This window comes from Micromesistius poutassou (assembly GCF_964030765.1).
Source record: "Micromesistius poutassou genome assembly, chromosome: 18".
NCBI classification, from domain to species: Eukaryota; Metazoa; Chordata; class Actinopteri; order Gadiformes; family Gadidae; genus Micromesistius; species Micromesistius poutassou.
The window spans coordinates 14,068,570-14,090,902 of NC_140288.1; the positions used below are offsets into that span (position 1 = coordinate 14,068,570).

The following is a 22,333-nucleotide window of genomic DNA, read 5'->3' on the forward strand; positions in this document are numbered from 1 at the left end:
CCCATCATCTCCACCTCCCCCCTACCCTCCATCATCTCCACCCCTACCCCCATCACCTCCACCCCTACCCCCATCACCTCCACTCCTACCCCCATCACCTCCACCCCCATCACCTCCCCCCTTCCCCCCATGATCTCCACCCCTGGCGGACATGCTGTACCACGTGGAGACGGATGTGGACGGCCGCCGTAGCCCCCCGTGGGAAGGCTGAGCGGACCCCCCCCCCCCCCCCCCTCCTCCCACACCACCCAGTCATTCTCGACATCCACTCTAAAGCACCAGAAAATGTCGGTGCTCTCTTTTTGCTAGACATGTGTTCTTTACTTTTATGCGTCCCGCTGTTTTAAGACATTCTCGCGTGGTTTCACGCCGGCTACCATGTGACGTTCTCTGGTTGTATGGTTTTAGCCGGCTGAGTTCACTTCCCATTTTAAAAAAAACATCTATTCCTCTCTAGCTGAATCCAATCTGTTGGAGACTAGGGGCCTTTTGATTGGTTTAGTTCCTTGCAGTCGTTAGTCGTTTATATTTTGGGTTATATTCTGGGTTAAATAAAGTTTTTATATGTGAGTTCTTGGTTTCTGTATTCAAGTGAACTGAAAAAACCATAAACAGGCCATTTGATAGTAAGTAATAAATAGTAAAAGTCATAAAATCATACATTTTAATGATTTAACTGCTTTAAAAAACAATCTTTTACAAAAACATATTTTACATATGAGTTTGGGACATTACATATACCATTTCTTGCCTCAACCTATAAGATAAAAAAAAGATTTAAAAAAAGCCATTTGGTGAAAGCTCTAGTCCGAAGTCCTGCAACACCGTGAGTTCATGAGTTCGTGTTCGTGTTCATTCTGACTGGACGATCATGATCTGATCATGCCAACGCTCTTGGCAGTTGAGCTACGCAAACACCCATATTGGCATTCAGGTTTGCGACGGAAAGGTTCAAATGTCTCGGGTTCAGCCGTAACATGGAATGGTTCAAATGTTACGGGTTCAGCCTGCAGTGTTTTCAGTGACCACTAGAGGGCAGAGCTGACGAGTTTTCGCTCCATCTTGGGAGTGAGGGAGAGCAGGATGGGCTGGCCCTCCTCGGCGGATTCTGGTACGTCCAACTGCTGGAGAAACGAGAACAGTAGAGTATTGAAACCGGTCACCCGTCATGCAAAGTGAGTTACAGGACTCCCGCATGGAGGCTCTCTGTCATGCGCTTGACTTGCTTTGGGGCTTTTGCTACGCGTGCTCCTGTTTTATGGTTTCTGTTTCATATGTTCTTGAATGTGTATTGTTTGGATGGGATAACTGGTAGTGACAGGATCTAACGACATAAAATAACCATTTCACAGAGGAAGGCATCCATCACACACCTACCGAATAATAAAAATAAAATTCAAAACGTATATTCATAGACCTCTCCAAGTCACCTTGTAAACTAAGTCTTGTACAAACTTAAGGGTTATACGGGTGTGGTCTAAATCCACGCTTTTGTGTAGTTTGTACTTCCCCAAAGTCCGGAATGCTGTCAATAGGCTTCATCACAGGAACGTGTCTGGCCTGCCCTGGCCAGGTGAGTGGATGGTAATTGATTAACTGCCAAGCTTCGTAGCCAGTAGGGAAAATCCACCACTTAGTTGGTGTCAAGGGGAATGGAAACGGACTGGATTGACTTGAGATTTCATGGATCATCATTTCATCATCAATCCGTAATACATAATTATAGGTAAACTACAGATTACTTTAATGATCACTTTAATGCAAATGGCTGGATTGTTTGCCACCTGATCTACCGTTTCATTGTGCCGGTTCACATTCTGTCATCCCTGGTGGACGGTTAAAGTTCCATCGCTGGGCAACGTCTCCTGGGGTTACGGTGATCCCCGACCTGGCGTTGACCCAGGTCACGTGACCGACCCGATGACCGACCCCTCAGTCCATCGTGGGACAGGCGGGCGTCCTTCTCACCTGTCTGCGGTAGAAGCGTTCCCGCATCCGTTTGCACTGGCTCTCGGGGACGGGGATGCGGGACCAGTCCAGGTCGGGTCCGCGGGACCCCCGAGGGCCGAACTGGTTCAGCTCCTTGAAGCACCCCGTCTCGATGATCTTCAGGGGGAGGGAGGCGGACGGAAGAGTCAATTCAAGCTCCCAGCTAGTGGAGCTCACCAGGTAGAGCGAGTACCGTGTAGACTCAGTCCTGATCGCAGCGAGCCGGGTTACGGATCCTTTGCTGCGTTGTCTCCTCCCCTCTACCGACCCATACCTTCCCCTCGATCTCACTCTATAATAAAAGCATAAAAATGACGAAAATAAAATCCTAGAAAAAAAAAAAAAGCAGAAAAAAAAAGCTTGCCAATAACGGGCAGGATAGTGTGGTGGTGAGGACGTTTGACTGAATGTCTACGGTTCATACAGAGTGCAGGGGGCACATGTGCAGCTCATCCTGCAGTCCTTCATCTATAGGAACATGGCAGGTAAAGCGATTTCTCTAGGTTCACCATCAGCAGATGTTCACTGTTTTGAAAAAAAAACGTTGTCTTTGATTTATGGGGAAATGCAACACAACATATCAATCTGGACCGTGCAGATGATCTGGATACTGGAGACGCATTAAAAGGTGTTGATGAACGGTGTAGTTGTATATAATGTGTGTCCATGTACGACACGTGATACGTGTTGTAGGAGCAGTGTGTTGTATATAATGTGTGTCCTACAACACATTTAAGAACAGTAGAGAAACCGGTCACCCGTCATGCAAAGTGAGTTACAGGACTCCCGCATGGAGGCTCTCTGTCATGCGCGTGACTTGCTTTGGGGCTTTTGCTACGCGTGCTCCTGTTTTATGGTTTCTGTTTCATATGTTCTTGAATGTGTATTGTTTGGATGGGATAACTGGTAGTGACAGGATCTAACGACATAAAATAACCATTTCACAGAGGAAGGCATCCATCACACACCTACCGAATAATATATTATTGTTTGAAAAATATTTGAAAATATTCAAAACGTATATTCATAGACCTCTCCAAGTCACCTTGTAAACTAAGTCTTGTACGAACTTAAGGGTTATACGGGTGTGGTCTAATCCACGCTTTTGTGTAGTTTGTACTTCCTCAAAGTCCGAATGAATGCTGTCAATAGGCTTCGTCACAGGAACGTGTCTGGCCTGCCCTGGCCAGGTGAGTGGATGGTAATTGATTAACTGCCAAGCTCCGTAGCCAGTAGGGAAAATCCACCACTTAATTGGTGTCAAGGGAAATGGAAACGGACTGGATTGACTTGAGATTTCACGGATCATCATTTTTTGACGATCATTCTTTTACATGCGTATTTTTACATACGTGCCGGGCGTACAGGAGGCTTGGATCTCCGTGGGCGCGTCGCTCACCTCGTTCTGCCAGTTGATGGCGACGCTGCCCGTGTTGAACTTGCTGTAGAAGTGGTCGTCGGCGCGGTCCAGGCTGACCCCTTTGACGGTGGAGAACTCGTCGATGTCCTGCACGTCGCTGCAGTACACCAGTCTGAGCTGCGGGGGGACAGGGCAGAGGAGAGGAGGGGTGAGGGGAGGGGAGGAGAAGCCGTGGAAGAAGCTGTGTACTACTTAATGGACGGGTATTGGTCCGGTCTGATTCTGAATGAGTGATTTTTCATCAAATGCACCAAGCTGTGGTAATCAAGCCAGCTTTTTGCTCAATCGTTGTTTTGAACTGCACAGGTGTATTTGTTGTGTGGCATGAAATCTCCTGGGCCTAATGGTGCCTTCTATTTGTCCACCCGACTCGTTCTGCGAGTCGGATTTCCGAGTTACGAACCGGAAGTTGCAAATAGCACGCCCCCCGAGGTCGTAAAAACGACTCGTCAACTCGTCTGAACTCAGAGGACCCCGAGTTCAGTAACAAAGATGGCTACTCCGAGCATCACATGTAGTAAACATTGTGGTTTTCTACTATTTTAAGCACTTGTGTTTTTGTTGTAACCAAATGAAGAAGTCGTACACATAGCACTGTATACTGTTACCTGTAGGCATGTCGTTACAGTCTTATTATGTGTTAAATACCGCCTATTTTGTAGCTTGTGCCGCTGAAATTGGCTAGAGACGCTCCATGTTGCTATGACAACAATGCCGATTCTTGAGCAGAAAGCAGAGCTCCGACTCGTCTTGTTGTGCGGCAAATAGAACGAAAAACCCGGAGGTCACTCGTTTTACGAGACGGACGTGACGTCACACCCGAGCTGCAAGTCGCGATTACGAGACAAATAGAAGGCACCATTAGTTCATCGATTCAACCGCTACCCTGAATCGTCAGGTGAAATATGCTCGCGTTTGAGTAGTTGCGTTTACATCGGGTTTAAACGGAGGCGCCACGAGCCCGGCCTCCAACATCCTGAAGTTGACCGTGTTAAAGAAGGGGTGTGACTGCACATCTGCTGCTCCTGGTGGCTGGCAGCCCAGCCTCTTCTCAGGGTCTCTGGTAAGGAGCTGTAAAAAAAGTAGAATTATGAAAATTACGAATTATGTAGTTCCCAGCGATAAACCATGAGTATGCTACTAGTACTGTAATGCCTTCCATTTTCTGAAAGACAATATTGTCGTTAAGATTTTTTATGCCTTTATTATAGAGTGAGATAGAGATGAGAGACAGAGGGGAGGACATGCAGCAAATGACCACGGGTAGGATTCGAACCCGGATCCTCGCTGCGTTCAGGACTGAGCCTGTACAGTACACACTCTACCCGGCGAGCCACCCGGGCGCCCCGACATTGTTGTTTTTTTTACCCCGACATCTAGTCTACTAGGCTCTGAGCTCTGCGCTCTCACCGAGCGACACAGCTCCACGGTCTGGGTGCTGAAGGCTTTGGGAGGATAGTCGATGTGCCCCGCCCGAATGCGTCGCTCCATCTCCTCCTTCTTGACGTTATCGGTCCGTTCCCGAAACGGTGGCCGCCCGGCGGTCATCTCGTACACCAAGCACCCCAGCCCCCACCAGTCAGGGCTCATCCCATAATACTTGTCGTCAATCACCTCTGGAGCTATGAGAACAAATACCAGAAAAAAAATGGTTGGATTATGTGATTGTGTGTTTTTTGCAAAAGTTAAAGGACCTCTATTATACCGCCAGGTGTGATTGTTTATTTTGCTTTTACAAGTGGTGCAAAAATCTATCTCAATAACGACACCCCAAGAGGGTGGAGGCTACACCCAGATGTATGACGGATGGGTCAGCCCATGAGTTGGTACAGTCCACGGGGGGGGTAGGCCGGTAGGTAGATCTATTTTGAAATAGCTGGTCACCGTGGCTCATCAGCGTCACATGATGAAACGGTCGCCCCTTTAAGTGAGTGACACAGACTCTGCGTGTGTTTGCAATGCAATTAACTATGTTCATTATTATTATTATGGGATGTCCCTACCCATGTAACCCATGGTGCCCACTCTCCCTCGCACCACACTTCCTTCTCTCAGCTCGATGGCCAGTCCCAGGTCTGAGATGCGGATGTGTCCTGGCAGAACAGCAGAGCAGAGCTTAGAACCATCAGGGTTAATCATTATGAACAGCGGTTGTACAGGTTCTTTTGCATTGTCAAGTCATTCCTCCACATCACAGGTAAATGAGACGGTACAATTGGTCAATTTGTATTGTTTTCAAATGTGACGTTCAGGTGAGACGGACACAAATAAAGGCATAATAATAATAACAGTGGCGGAACAATTGCTATTTGTAGTTCAAATCAATATCTATAGTTGTGGTGAAGTCAAAATGCTGTGCTTTTAGGGAGTGACGATAGTTATGTTTAGGAAACATTTTCCCCAAGTAGCAACATCGTTCTATAAATAGCCTTCGCCACACCCAACACATCCTTTACTTCCTGAATCTTACACTTCCTCATAGCGCTAACTGTGCTAAACAATGCACTCTGTGATGTGGTGATTGCGATGTCGTGGTTAAGCTATTCGGTTCACTGGTAGTTGGCTTCGAGCTTCGAGAGGTTAGTATTTTGTACCTGGCGGATAAGAAAATAGGTTCTAGGAGGAGAGCAGTATCAGAGTTCAGTGTCAGGTCACAGAAAACAGTCTACGGCTTACAAAGACGTGGTCTGCGTTTTGGTTGGGACACAGATTGAAGGTGGTTTGACCGTGGTATTAGCGACACAGACACTTTGACATATCCCTGCCCCTGAATGCACTTGTATCAACCCTTTTCACAGAGGTGTCATCACAAACAGCTGTCACTCATTACTCTAATTATGGGTCTGCTATCGGTGTACCAGGGAACAGGTAGTAGACTCTGAGCCAGTCTAAAGTGGTTCAGAATCCTTCCTGTGCCCTGGTACATAAAAGACATTGAAGAAGCGGACCATGATTAGTGTTATGAGCAACGCCTGGTGGTCTAGCTCTACATAGCCCCTTGAATGACTCCCTGAAAGACTGAGGTTAACCAAAGATGGATCATACTTCTTCTAAATGTTGACAAACAGAATTATGCCAAAGGTTAACGAACGTCAATGATCAGAAACTATGAATTTTCAATTGAAAACATACCTGCTTTTTTTTTTCAAAAAGGACAATATGCTTTGTTCTTTGTAAGCAGTGGCGTGTGTGTTTAAACACTACGAGTGGTTTATTGTTTTATATATTAGACGTCTTACCTGCGACTGAGTGTGGACCTTTATGTTTTATAATATAAGTGTATAATGCCATCATCCAACCAAAGAGGAATGCTATTTGTTTACAACACATACATTTTTAGACTGTACATACCATTGTCATCCAAGAGAATATTTTCTGGTTTCAGATCCCTAAACAACAATGAAACAATGAAATTAAGATCAGTAAGAAAGGTGAGCTTGATTCGTGAAGACCACACATTGGTTCATACCGCACACCCCATTGTGTCTGGATCTGCCACTTCCTCATAGCTGGCAGTCCTTTAGTGTATCACGTTCAAATGAAAAGGTCAAAATACCAAAATCTGCCAACATTTGTAAAACAATACTAACTACCGGTAATACTAACACCCGTATGGTCACTTAACTTTTTCTGTCTACACATTTTTCTGAAAATAAATGTTGGGACCTCAATGAAAAAGTTTATATTCTTCACTTATTGTAATACTCCATAGCTGGGTTCAAATGTAGTAAAACTTTTGTCCTTGGCGTGACGTGACGTTATCTGTGCTTTCACGATCGGCTGTGGATCCACATTTTTTTATGGACTGTTTCCATTTCGGCATGAAGATAAACCAGCCACTCAGATCCTAACCGAACCAAGAAAACATGATTTTGTATACATATTATATTATATATAATAATATAATATAATAATAATATATAATATAATATAATATAATATTATAATATTATATATTATCAAATGCCCAGAATGAATACCACCACCTACATGCTATACTCACATTTGAGGAAATAATCTGAGACTTGCCTGAGGCATGTAAATGGACTGCATTTATAAAGCGCTTTTACCAAAAGCGCTTTACAATATTGCCTAACATTCACGCACACATTCACACACCGATGGTGACGGTGTCGGTGTCAGCCATGCAGGGCGACAGCCAGCTCGTCGGGAGCACTTAGGGTTTAGGTGCCTTGCTCACGGACACCTCGACAGTGGGGAGCCGGGGATCGAACCAGCAACCACGCGGTTACCAGCCAACCCGCTCTACGTCCTGAGCTACTGCCGCCCCCCCCATGCAGCCATGTGGGCGGCATGGCTGCCTCTTGCTTCTGAACCCACAAGGTCGGGAAAACACTTCATGTCACTTTCTGAAGGAAAGGCCGAGCGACCACACCTGTAGACGATGCCCTTCTGGTGCAGGTGGCGGAGGCCACAGCAGACCTCAGCGGCGTAGAACTGGACCCGCTCCCTCTGCAGGCCCGCGGGGCCCATGTTGTAGATGTGGAAGCGGAGGTCCCCTCCGTTCATGATGGTCAGCACCATGCACAGGGTGTTCTTGGTCTCGTAGGCGTAGGCCAGGCTCACCTGCGGAGAGGACAGGCAGGGGGGACAACGCGCGGCGCGTGTGAAGGATGCGCTCACGGCCACTCACGCATTGGTTCACATTGAGACTGGAGGGTGAATGAGGACGAAGGCCTACGAAGACAGACGTCGACGTTCACGATGAGAGGCCGATCAATGCACAGATAAGGCCTGCCTTCAATAAGCCTCATTTTCATTCCGGATTATTTTGTAGTAGAGTAGATGCTTAGACAGATGGACTTGGTCGAAAGACAGACGGATCAATATTTGTTCACCCCCAAGGCAACAGGGTGTATCAGCAGCACACATCAATGCAAAAAGAACCCAAATAGAAATGAGTGAAAATAGACGTAATGTAATGTATGAACGATGTGATGACAAGCATTGAGAAATCGTACCACAAATCTGCTGTTGACCTTCTCCAGGATCTGTTTCTCATTGAGAGCCATGGTCTCCCCTCTCCTCTTCTTTACTTGGGTCTTCTGAAGCTTCTTGCAGGCGTACATCTTGCCCGTCGCTCGTACCTGGCATGCCCACACCTGTAGACGACAACAGAAAGGTGAGTAATCAACGTCACCATCAGCACGTTACACATGACGCAAAAATGGTCTGATACGGAATGAGCCTTTGTGTTATGTTTCCAAATTTAGACCATAGGAGATTACAAGATTACAAGAGCGTTGCAAAGTTTATGATTAGGGCAAGTAAACAATTGTACAAGATTCAGATATTCATGTACGCTGGAAATCAGTGTTCTCACGAGAGCACAATTAGAATTTGCTCAGCGAGTCACTCTGGGACTCACTCCCCGATTACCCTGTCCCAAAACATTTACCAATCACATCGGTGTATCTGATATAGGCAAAAAAAAAGCTTTGCTTTTTTACCGGCCGGATACGGCAAGAGTCTCTATTGGTTAGCTCTATTGGTAGCTTTTGCGTACGGGGCTCTGGATACGTCACCCCTTGTATTCTTCTGATTGGTCGTAGTGTTATCCAATTGCGTGCAGTGATATTTTCAAATACATGCTTGGTGCCGCCCTTCGAGTTGGTCCATTTTCATTACTTGTTGCCAGACACTACAGCTTTCTAGATGTGGGTCTGGATTTCCAGGCTATTATTCATATCAAATCACAGTGCAACATTTGGCAACATTAGACAATGACATTTTCCATCTACTTTTCTTCAGCCGGCCTCGCTAGTTTTATTCTGAAACTCTCCCACTTACTAACAAGTACGGGCTCAGTCTTACACGTTGACACTTCAATCTGTCCCTTCCTATTGCCCTTCTGTGGTCTTTTTTTTTGTTCTCTTTTTGTTGTTTGTCTAAGTGTTATAGAGAAAGAGTAGAAACAAAACAGCTCCCGACCAATGGCACTGTGAAAGATAACTTCATCTACTAAGACAAGCTGCCGGAAAGAGTCGTGACTAGGCAGTCCGAATCGTAACTGGAAGCTACTGGGTCAGACCTTCTAATTGGCAGCTTAACCTGAAGGTATCGTTGAGCAAGTTGCCTAACCTGCTTGGCATGTATCTGAACTGCTTGTAAGTCGCTTTGGATGAAAAAAGCACTCATAATGTTATGGCAGATTTAATGGCTGTCGTGTGACAATGACACACGACATGACTCTCTCTCTCCCTCTCTCTGTCTCTCTCTCTGTCTTTCTATCCCATTCTTACTTTCTCTCTCTTAACCCCCTGTCTCTCTCTCCGTCTCTCTGTACCATTCTCTCTTTCTCTCTCCCTCTCTCTGTCTCACTCTCTGTCTCTCTCTCCGTCTCTCTGTCCCATTCTCTCTTTCTCTCTCCCTCTCTCTGTTTCACTCTCTGTCTCTCTCTCCGTCTCTCTGTCCCATTCTCTCTTTCTCTCTCCCTCTCTCTGTCTCACTCTCTGTCTCTCTCTCCGTCTCTCAGAAGAAGCGTTGCCTAGGCGCTGTCATGGTCTCACCTCTCCGAAGCCACCCTTCCCCAGCTGTCTGTACTGCCTGAAGGTGCGCTTGGTTACAGCCTGCCTTTAAAGCACATGGAAACAGAGGGTTGGGGCTGTTAGGAACTCATCATAAAGTTAGCATTGTCCATCATAAAGTAAGCATGGGTGGCTTAAAGTTTGTGATATGTGAAAATATATATTTGGTTGTTTTTAAGTCAGACATGCAAGCCTAACAGACTGCTGCTGCAAACTCTGTGTATGAAAGTCAATATAGCTCAGACAGCTTCTGGATAGTCATAATAAATGGTATTGTAATCACATCACCAGTGCACTAAAAGCCTCACTTTTACTAGAAAATGAATCGAAAAATTGTCAGTTGAAACACTGCAGTGAAAAACAGCAAGGTATGTCACTAATAAATACGGGACATAGGCGTTTTCCCTGGGATAAAACGGTAATATTTAAACATTGAACATGTATGTTCTGTACTGACCTCTCCAACTTCTTCCACTGCAGGAAGCGATCGAAGAACATGCTCTCCTGGTACTGGAGGAATGGACCATCACTCAGGTACTCGTGGAGGTCTCTGATCACACACACACACACACACACACACACACACACACACACACACACACACACACACACACACACACAGTACATGAGTTGAGCAAGCATGTACTACAGCATATCCTCTCCCCCCCCATTGTCTCTGGCTGCATCTCTTCCTCTATTGCACGTTCCCTTTTACCCCCCTCTCTCTCTCCCTCTCTCTGTCTTTCTATCCCATTCTCACTTTCTCTCTCTTAACCCCCTGTCTCCCTCTCTATGTCTCTTTCCCATTCTCTCTTTCTCTCTCCCTCTCTCTGTCTCACTCTCTCTCTCTCTCCGTCTCTCTGTCCCATTCTCTCTTTCTCTCTCCCTCTCTCTGTCTCACTCTCTGTCTCTCTCTCCGTCTCTCTGTACCATTCTCTCTTTCTCTCTCCCTCTCTCTGTCTCACTCTCTGTCTCTCTCTCCGTCTCTCTGTCCCATTCTCTCTTTCTCTCTCCCTCTCTCTGTCTCACTCTCTGTCTCTCTCTCCGTCTCTCTGTCCCATTCTCTCTTTCTCTCTCCCTCTCTCTGTCTCACTCTCTGTCTCTCTCTCCGTCTCTCTGTCCCATTCTCTCTTTCTCTCTCCCTCTCTCTGTCTCACTCTCTGTCTCTCTCTCCGTCTCTCTGTCCCATTCTCTCTTTCTCTCTCCCTCTCTCTGTCTCACTCTCTGTCTCTCTCTCCGTCTCTCTGTCCCATTCTCTCTTTCTCTCTCCCTCTCTCTGTCTCACTCTCTGTCTCTCTCTCCGTCTCTCTGTCCCATTCTCTCTTTCTCTCTCCCTCTCTCTGTCTCACTCTCTGTCTCTCTCTCCGTCTCTCTGTCCCATTCTCTCTTTCTCTCTCCCTCTCTCTGTCTCACTCTCTGTCTCTCTCTCCGTCTCTCTGTCCCATTCTCTCTTTCTCTCTCCCTCTCTCTGTCTCACTCTCTGTCTCTCTCTCCGTCTCTCTGTACCATTCTCTCTTTCTCTCGCTCCCTCGCCTTTCTCTCTCTTGCCTTTCTCTTTCTTTCTCTCCGCCTCTCTTTCTACCCATCTCTCTCTCACACTCACCCGTCACTCAGAGAGGTTAGCACGCACGCACACACACACACACACACACACACACACACACACACACACACACACACACACACACACACACACACACACACACACGCGCGCGCGCACACGCACAAGATCTGCAGACTTACTTCCTACACTCCTTGAAGATGTCGCTGGCGGGGTCCTCTATCAGCTTGCGGATGCAGCTCTGCTCGTGCTTCTTCACGGCGTCGATGCACTGAGGAGACTGAGGACACAGTCAGGTGGTGAGACGCTGGTTCGCCATGCTTGTGTTGAAATGCAGTAGTCGATGTACGCACACATTTTATGCAGGTGCCGGAAAAGCAAAGCAACAATAGGTTGGAAAGAGTAGAGCCCTTGAAGACTAGGAACTTTCTTTTTTTTTTAACCTTCCTACTTTTCTCTAGAATTTTCTCTAAATCTTGCCTAATGCCTTTTTAACTAATGTTTATTTATGGTAAGAACTAACATTAGTTAACAGTGGTTATTGACTCGGCCAACGGAGCTCACGCTCCATTGCTCTGAATGCAGGAGCTTGAGCAGACCGCAGTTCGCTTAACGGCCAAAGGGGTCAGTAATGAGAAGGAATTTGTTATTCTTACATGGAAAACGTGAAAATCATGTACCATGTAACATGGTACCTTTAATTCAGATTTTGGGGGATGTGATGCTCACTATTGAGATACTTCTAAGAGAATTATACATATATATATATATATATATATATATATATATATATATATATATATATATATATATATATATATATATATATATATATTATATATAACACGTGTACACATGTTATAACACATGTTACAAGACCAATCAGTGAGGCTCATGTTTCCACTACCTGACTCCACAGGAATCTCCGAATGAGTCCCACACCAACATCCCTCCTCTCCTGGTCCGACTTGCTCTCAAAGTTTTCCTGCCAGAGATAAATAATGAATCATTACCATTCTGTACGTTTTGGTTTTTATACACTATCTCTAGTAGGCGACACATCATACACTGAACACATTCATGTAATATAGAAAATAGGGATGCATTTCAAGGCAGGGATGTATTAAAGGGACTGAGCTCGAGCAGGCTGCAGTTCACTGACCAGCCAAAGGGGCCAGTAATGAGAAGGAATTTCAGATTATTTCGGGACATTGATAGTTGTATTTCAATGGATAAAAAATGCCACTTAATAACATTTCTAAGATTCATATTTCATATTCATTCATATTCATATTCATATTTCAAATTTAAAATCTTCCCATATTACGATTTCAGAAAATGCTCCAATATATATATAATATTAACCGCGGGGTACTTATTTGTGAACCAGTATGAATTGTCTAGTCTGCATTTGATTTGGTTAATATTAAGTCCCAAACTATATGTTCTTAAAAAACTAAGCTAGTGAACATGGTGACCATTACCAGTGCATCCAGAAAGGAGATGTTGTTCTGTAGTGCAGGTGCACTTCGGCAGAAAAGGTAGAAGAGCATTTTGCCAATGGGCTGCTTTTCACATAAACTCTGGTAGTCTCGTTCTGACGGATGAAAACGAAACCGAACAAAACAAACATAAATAAGTAATTAAATCCTTGCACAAAGTTAAAGATCGCTACTGTTAGGACTGTTGTGTCTGATTGTGTTTGTGTGTCACAGACACACAAAAACCTGCACACACCTATGCTCACGATCAGATCCATACACTGGCTTATATGGGAAAACTTGAGAAGCTCTTTCCATTTTCTACTCCTACCCTTTCCTCCTCCACCTGGAAAACAGACATACGGGGAAGAGAAATACCATGGTTATAGGTTAAACATAGTTGGTTTAGGTTTAATGTAGCTGTATGCTAAGCATGTGGTCAGGTGGTTTAGCACAACATCTGTCAGGTTGTTCATGTGTTGACATCACCCACACTATCTATCCTCTTAAAATGGCCATTGACTGTTGGTTGAATTTGGCCAGACTTTAAAACATCCATCTTCAGAATTGTTACTCGTCATTTGTTTCACCACATGCAATTGTAGTTATGTAATCACCTGCCATGCAAGAACACCCTGACTTAGTGAATAAACATTTGTCATTAGATCTAGGCTACTACTACTACAGACATGTTTGAATGGGGAACGGCAGCCAAATGAAAAGTTGAATGGTTTAGTGCAGCAACAAGTGCCATTAGACAATTATTAATACAAATTAATTTAGATTAAAAATCACAGCTCATGTAGATTGTTTAACAGATTTCAGTTTCGTTTTTTTAATTTTAGTACGAATGCAGATGTATATCATATAACATTGCTGGCATACCAGACAAAAGCGTGGAATTTGCATTGTAATCTAAACATACATTAGAAGCTTTTTGGAGCATAAACTTAACTTATTGTTTGACAAATGTACTAGCCCTTAATGTTTGCTTTCACGTGATTGCAATATGGAGTTTAATAGTCTGGCAGGTCTTGTTTGAAACAATTGCTGGCTTTAATAGAGCACCTGGTCTATTAATAGCTCAAGAAACTGGTTAGCCAGAGCTAACAAGAGATTCCACATAACTCGCCTACGTAGGACTCCTCAGCATGAACGTGTATAAAAGTGTAAAAATGTCATTCATTTAATCCAGACAAACACAATATGCTCTTTTGAAAAACTGTTAGAAGTCTTTCTTTGACTGCTGACATCGGCTGTTTGCCAGGGCAAAGGAAGATATATTTATTTAAAGGATTCATTGCTTACTTGCTGAAAAAAACCTGATACCTATTGAATAAACCAACACAAAAGTTGGTTTAAATGTGTCAACACAATCTTATCTTATCATTTTTCACCCCCCCCCCCCCCCCCCATGATTAAAATAATCATCATAACAAAAACAGTACAAAGAACCATAATGTCTCAAATACGGCAGACACTAATCAAACAATCCATTACTGGGGTATTTCATCATTAAAACGTCATCATCTTTGTCAAAGAAACATCAGTAAGTGAGACACACAACCTTGAATTAACACCCCAGAATACACAGGTGTCAAACCCTTTGACAGTGTTGAAACCCACATGTGAATCACTGTATTTCAATTTAAAACAACAGTTCCTTCATACTTCTCACACACAGACACACACACACACACACACACACACACACACACACACACACACACTGTGTCAATTTGGAAAGACAAGCAGAGAAAGCTTACTCTCTCTGGCTCGGATGAGAGCGTTGTTCGCCACCATGCTTTCGATCTCCATGATCCCGGTGCGTGCTTGTGCAAGCGGCTCTCTCTCTTCTCCTCACATCGTCTGACTCGCAGGTCCCTCACGCCAAAGCGGCACGGAGTGCGCCGTGCTCCGCTGCGCTCATATCCTACCCCGACGGTACAGCCTGCGGGCAACTCTCGATGTTGTCAGTGTAGTCTGTCCCCAGCGCTGAGGGCTCGGTGCACTCGGTAAACAACCTGTCTGCTCTCTCCTAGGTGTGGAGTTACGACTGCAGGTATGTGGTCTGAGTTGTCGGGGCTGGAGGGTGAGGTAGTGGTGGCTGGTGGTGGTGGTGGTGGTGGTGGGGGGGGGGGGGGGGGGGGGGAGGCGGGGGAGAAACCACTTTCCTTTGAGCGACTATGGACCGACTGGTTGTTGTTGCTGACAGCGGCCCGGCTCCTCTTGTTTTCTGTAATTCAGCCCCGCGGCTTCTGTACAGCACGCCCTGGTGAAGGAAGGCGCGGCTCAATTATAGCCCGGTAGGCATATGAGACATTGCGTGAGATCATCAGAGACCTCCACAATCACCTGAGTGGTGGTCAGGGGCGGAGTGGCCGTCGGGACGATCGGGAGTTTTCGGCCGGTCGGCCACCGAGGTCAGGTGGACCAGCCCACATTTAATGTGAGCTGCCGCGAGACGTGTGTAAGCCGCCCCCCCCCCCCCCCCCCGGTCACAGGTGTGTGTGTGTGTGTGTGTGTGTGTGTGTGTGTGTGTGTGTGTGTGTGTGTGTGTGTGTGTGTGTGTGTGTGTGTGCGTGTGCGTGTGTGCACGCGTAAGTAAAACAAAAACACATCATACGTCATAGTTGGCTAATTCTTTGGAAAAGCATGCATGAAAACATGACACCTGTAAGGTGTTCCTTTACAGAGGGTGCTCTTGTCTCCTTGGTTATTAATACGCAAATACCATGAAGTCAACAGTTGGGTTATGGAAAATGTAATACATGTCGTGTGTGATATGGTTGTGAATGGTTTTATTATGTAAACAACAATGAACTGAATATGGTAATATTGTTGTTTATCTGACCCATCTATTCAGCAGTTTGAGTTTATAAGAAAAAAAACTCCACCAATATATATCACCAATTCAATTGGTGATATTATGCACACAAATGCACATATTCAGGCAATTCTTTGATAATTCATGTTTAAGTACTTTTTTATTAAAAAATATATTTTTTATAAATGTAAATGTTTCACGTTGAACACATTCATTACTATGACACACTTTAAGACAGCTCAGGCCCCACTTACAATCATGCGTCTCATGCATGCACATGCTTACCTACTTCCAGGTCAACCTTTCCTTTCCATTCTTCAATAAGAGTCAAGTTGACAGCTTGCCATTACCACACGTCTTTAAGGGTTGTGGCTGCATTCTCCATTGATAATGCATACAAGAAATCCCTCAGCCGGTAATGTTTGTTATAGCAGTTTTGTATACAGACTTTAGTATATTAAGTATTGTCTTCTGGACAGAGAGAAAGGCTTGTGTGACAAACGTTGTTTAGTTCTTGCAGGTCTATTTTTCACAGTTTTTCCCAATATATATAACGGCCATTGGTTAATATGAAGGTTCATGGTAACCTGTATAACCTCAATTACATCAGTCCAGAATCGCGCTGCCACTGGACAGGACCCCGGCAAGTGTGTAAGTGTAGCCGTCCCACCGCAGTCATGCCAGCACACTTAAGAAGCAGGTTCCTTTTTATTTTTATTTATTAACACGGTGTGATATAAGCCCTAGGTATGACCTTCATTTGTGTAATTGTATATCTCCCACAGTTGCACTTAGATGTTGAATGCTTCAATGTTGAATCCTACTGATCCGCAGTGAGAGGTGAACCAGTGTGACAGTCACATTGTAAGGCGGTTGGGATAGTACTGTCTGGGAAAGATTAATAACATAATATAGCCTCGGACAGCAGGAGCATCCCTCGGTTTGCCATCGAGGATGTGATAAGCGATGGGTCTATTTTTAGATATATTTAAGAGCTAAAGGTTGTAGAGATGCATAATCGTTGAGGCTTTGGACACAAACCCCATTTGGGCAGTGTGTGAAATAGCAAAGGCCACTCTAGTCTATCAAAGCTTTCTTAACACCCAGCGGTATTGCCGCCACTGGACGCAGAGCAAACGCTCCTCACATCCCATGAAGGAGTCGTCTCCAGCTGTTAGCAGCCAGGTGGTCTCTAACGAAGCCCACCTGGTCCTAAAGTAAGTACTCCAAGTACAACACAAGGGTCTTGGCAAAGAATATACGTGTGTGTGTGTGTGTTTGTGTGTGTGTGAGAAAAGGTGTGTGTGTGTGTGTGTGTGTGTGTGTGTGTGTGTGTGTGTGTGTTAGAAGAGACAGAAGGGGTGTGTGTGTGTGTGTGTGTGTGTGTGTGTTAGAAGAGAGACAGAAGGGGTGTGTGTGTGTGTGTGTGTGTGTGTGTGTGCAAAGAGAGAGAGAGAGAGAAAGAGAGAGAGAGAGTATAAATAGAGAGAGAGGAATATAAAGTTTGCTAATTCTTTGTGAAAGCATGCATGAAAACATGACACCAGGAAGGGGTTACATTACAGAAGGTGGTGATGTCTCCTTGGTGATACAAATAAATACACAAATACATTGAATTCCTTCCAACCACCATCGGGTTATGGAAATATTAACAACATGTTGTAAATCATCAAGGTTTTTTTATGTGAACAGCACTTGGACGACCGCCCATCACCTGAGGCTTAACCTCAACAAGACTGAGCTCCTCCTAATACCGGGGAGAGCAGCATCACTGTCGAGAACATCACTGTATCTCCGTCTCCAACTGCCAGAAACCTTGGTGTGGTACTAGACAACCAGCTATGTTGCACCGCCAAGATCACCACAGTGGCCCGATCCTGCAGATTTGCAGGATACGGCCCTTCCTCACAAGGGAAGCAGCTCAGCTTCTAGTCCAAGCGCTTGTCATCTCCCGCCAGGACTACTGCAACTCGCTCCTAGCTGGACTCCCGGTCTCTGCTATTAAACCTTTGCAGCGTATCCAGAACGCGGCAGCGCGCCTCGTGTTCAACCTACCTAAATTCTCCCACGTGACTCCCCTCTTCCGCCACCTCCACTGGCTCCCTGTAGTAGCCCGCATCAGATTCAAGATGATGGTACTGGCATACAAGGCAGTCGATGGAACTGCCCCTGCCTACCTCCAAGCCTTGGTCAAACCACACACCCCAGCTCGATCCCTCCGCTCAACTACCTCAGCTGGACGTCTGGTACCGCCATCACTAAGAGCAACCAAAGGTCGATCAGCTAAATCACAACTCTTCTCTATCTTGGGACCACAGTGGTGGAACGAGCTCCCTGCTGATGTCAGGACCGCAGAGTCGCTCACCAGCTTCCGCAAACGATTCAAAACCCACCTGTTCAGAGTTCACCTAGACTCTAGATAGCCATTCAGTCCCTTATTTGTCTGTTGCACTATTGTTTGTTGTACGTCCTGGCATTTGATGAACAAACTTAATGCAGGTTGTATTCATTCACTGTACTTAATTGTGTAGCATGTACTTAATCGTGTTGTGTATGCATGTTGTGTAGCATGTACAGTAGCAAGCTATCACTGCTGTATAAGGGGAATGGGGTCAGCCTGGAGATTGTGGCCTACTTGCACTTGGTTCTATGAACGTCTTTACTGTACCGACGGCAATATATCTTTTCACTTCTTACGACAAATTTACTTATTGTAAGTCGCTTTGGATAAAAGTGTCTGCTAAATGCCCTAAATGTAAATATAAATGTAAATGAACAACAATGAACTCAATATGGCCATTTTTTTTGTTGATTTGAGCTGCAAAGATCATCTAACCAGCTTTTTTTTTTGCAGTTTCTTTTTGCAGTTTCAGTATAAAGAGAAATCAACATTCTTCTTCTCCACAGAAACTCCTATCTTTCAACAACCAATACACACACAGGCGGGCAGTTCTTTCGAAATACATGTTGAAGAACTGCTGTTGATTGTATCAAGGAGACCAACGCGACATTGTATGGGCTGTTTTAGATTTCAGAAAACCAGAGTCTCTGCATGTTGCCTCCTGTGCCCAGGCTCCACGGCGAGCAGATGAACCGTTTGGGGAGACTCGGACTGGGGAACAAATCAGTTTGAACGGGTCAGACGATAGGCAACGGAGTCAGGGCCGACGGACTGGGGGTGTAAGGACAGGTTTGGGGGGGCCCAAGGCAGAGGGGGACCCATGGGAAATTTGAGGAAAAAAAAACGTTTTTTATTTTTTTGTAGTAGGCCTAAGTATTAAGTATTTGTTCAATTAGTTATATAAATGTAACATAACATAACTAAATGTCACGATGATTTGGTTTGCGGGCGATCGGAATTGTTGACGTCTAGGCTTTTTTTTTTTTTTCTTGCCGTGAGAAATTGGATGTGTGGCGTGTGTAAACAGGCAAAAGCGTGTGTCACACGGTGAAACCGTGAGAGTTGCCAGCTCTTTTGCACTTTTTGAAAGGGGTGTTGTCACAGAGTAGTCACAGAAGTCTTTACTTTTAACAATAATATACCAATGAACTAATACTCTAATACGCTTGCTAACCCTAACCATAACCCTAATAAGCTTGTATTTAGATCAATATTCATTGTGACATTTAGTTACGTTATTAAACTATTTGAACAAATTTCCCATTGCCTTGGCCCCCCCCAAGTCTGTCTCCCTTACACCCAATAATGTCTGGCTGCAGCCTGGGACATGGACATCAACATCCACCTGGTATCGTCAAAATCGTTTTACACCAGCGATGATGTTTAGTAAATTATGTCCCTTTCAGGGTTAGGGTAGTAGTGGTTAGGGTTAGGATAGGGTAGTAGTGGTTAGGGATAGGGTAGTAGTGGTTAGGGATAGGGTAGTAGTGGTTACTGTGTGTTCACACCGCACTTTGCCCCATTTCGCCTATTCGCGCGAATAGGCGAATGTTGCCGCGCGACAAATCATAATCTGTCGCTGTGCATTTTTGTGTGCATTCGCGGGGCGAATTTTTTTTTTGCCTGGCAACGGTCATTCATGCCAATTCATTCTCATCAACCATGGCCGAGATGTGTGTCTGTACCTGTTGTGGAAGAGGGAGAGCCCGTCGTTTATGGGTTAATAATATAATCCGGAGGCGCACACCGCTTTGTGCCGTGATATTATATATATCGTATATATTATATGATATAGATATTTATATATTATATGTAGATATAGAGCGGGAGTCGCAAACAGCAACAATCACTTTCGCCTCCAAGCTGCGGTTCACTGAACGGTTGAACGGTGATTGGCTGTTTTACGTTACTTCACCCACGTTACCCACAGGGAGTGAACGCTGATTGGCTGTTTCAACGCGAATGCCGCGAAGAAGTTGAAATATTTCAACTTCAGCGAATTATTCGCGGCGCGAATCCACGTGAACGCGCTCGCCGTTCACGTGGAAAAATTTCGCACTGTCAATCAAATCTTGTCGCGCGAATAGGCGAAAATTTTTTTTGCCAGATTCGCGTCTCCACGTTCACTTAACATTGAAACGTGTCGCGGGGCGAAGTGCGGTGTGAACACACCTTTAGGGTTAGGGTAGTATAGTGGTTAGGGTTAGGGTAGTAGTGGTTAGGGATAGGGTAGTAGTGGTTAGGGTTAGGATAGGGTAGTAGTGGTTAGGGATAGGGTAGTAGTGGTTAGGAATAGGGTAGTAGTGGTTAGGGATAGGGTAGTAGTGGTTAGGGATAGGGTAGTAGTGGTTAGGGATAGGGTAGTAGTGGTTAGGGATAGGGTAGTAGTGGTTAGGGTTAGGATAGGGTAGTAGTGGTTAGGGTTAGGGTAGTAGTGGTTAGGGATAGGGTAGTAGTGGTTAGGGATAGGGTAGTAGTGGTTAGGGTTAGGATAGGATAGTAGTGGTTAGGGATAGGGTAGTATTGGTTAGGGATAGGGTAGTAGTGGTTAGGGTTAGGATAGGGTAGTAGTGGTTAGGGTTAGGGATTAAAAGAAGAGATTGAAACTTTCCACGCCCCGTGAACCACGCTTGGCCACTGGACGTGAGTGAGTGACTAGCAGTTGGATGTGGATGTCCATGTCCTACAGGCTGCAGCTAGGCTGGGTAGCCCCACCCCTATCTGCCGGCGATTGGAATTCGCCCTGCACATGGGGGTGGAAAGGAACATCTTTAATCCTCCTGTTTCCTATCCCAATCACCAAGCTGGCTTTTTTCACCTGGCGTGCTATTGGCTGGTTAAACACGATGACGACAGAGTAGCGTCGCAAGCAGCCGAAGCGGAGCAACTGCTACCCGTTGATGCAGCTGTCGCTGCTGTTTTAAATGTTTTCAGGGGCAAGTTTTCTTTGAATTGAATACCCGATTGAATACAGAAAGAAGAGCCGCCTCGGGGGACCACGGCGGCCGGAGGTCGCGGTCTCCGGTGGTGCACTCACGGCTCGACCGCGACCGCGAGCCCGCGGGTTAGGAGTGCACCGCCGGAGTCCGGGAGCTCGGCCGGGGCACGGCGACCGCGGGGACCAGCCACCGTGCACCGAGGGGCAAGTTTTCTTTGAAGGCTGAGCAGAAACTTTCCCTGGAGCAATTCCTCCAAAGAAAGGATGTATTTGCTTTACTGCCGACTGGTTTTGGTAAAAGTTTAATTTACCAGCTAGCCCCGCTGGTGGCCAATTGCTTGCAGCCATTTGAACTACGCCCGCCTCTTGTGCAGGAGAAAATGACGGCACCCTTTCCAGACCAACGTGCAATCTAGGATTGGACTTGGTCTGGCAATAGCCAGGCTAGGCTGCAGCCAGACCCCACTCCTTACACACCCAGTCCGTCTGCCCTTGGCCGTCTGGACTGTGTTTGTGCCCCTTAAAAGAGGTGTGAGATGCAATAAGTCTCCCTAGCATCAGGTGGCGCTAGTCCACCCCTCCCACACACCGTGCTGATTCGCTGGTTGTATGCTACCAGCACGGTGTCTTGTCCGATTCAGCTTGCAAAGTCTGAAGAGCGTTGGCGGTCTGAGGATTGGAGCCATTGGATACTCTGATTGGTTGTGTGTCTTTTTGTGTCTTTTTTTTTGGACCTGCGTGTGCATCTTTTTTTTTGGACCTGCGCGCATGTCAAAAAAAAGATGCGCGCGCAGGTCCAAAAAAAAAGATGCACACGCAGGTCCAAAAAAAAAGATCCACGCGCAGGTCAATTTTTTTTTATTTTAATAATTTATTTTTTATATAATTTTTTTAATGTAATTTTTTTTAATTATTTTTTTAATTATTATTATTATTTTATATATATATATATTTTTTATATATATATATATTTTTTTATTATATAATTTTTTTTAAATTATTTTTATTTTTAACTCCCCGGAGTATAACCCTGGAACCCCCTAGTGGGTCTGTGTTTTCCTTGGCTCACGCATCATTCTCACCTTTTTCACCCCAAACCAGTTTGCATGCCTGCTACATAGAAAGTGGAGGGATGGGTAACTGTTTGATGCCCATCACGTCAGAGACG

At 45.3% G+C, this 22,333-nt stretch overlaps 1 protein-coding gene across 1 annotated transcript; it reads right to left on the reverse strand.

Moving 5' to 3' along the window:
• Positions 1 to 1,014: 1,014 nt before the first annotated feature.
• Positions 1,015 to 14,817, reverse strand: grk5 (G protein-coupled receptor kinase 5; the record flags this gene model as incomplete). The annotated part of the gene is made up of 16 exons (XM_084483160.1): positions 1,015 to 1,124; positions 1,969 to 2,106; positions 3,389 to 3,526; positions 4,343 to 4,480; positions 4,820 to 5,031; positions 5,413 to 5,502; positions 6,761 to 6,798; positions 7,806 to 7,996; positions 8,392 to 8,532; positions 9,940 to 9,999; positions 10,411 to 10,507; positions 11,701 to 11,798; positions 12,426 to 12,503; positions 13,003 to 13,115; positions 13,256 to 13,345; positions 14,766 to 14,817. 16 exons carry the CDS (start codon positions 14,815 to 14,817, stop codon positions 1,029 to 1,031), a joined length of 1,770 nt encoding a protein of 589 aa, XP_084339286.1. The 3' UTR covers positions 1,015 to 1,028.
• Positions 14,818 to 22,333: the final 7,516 nt, after the last annotated feature.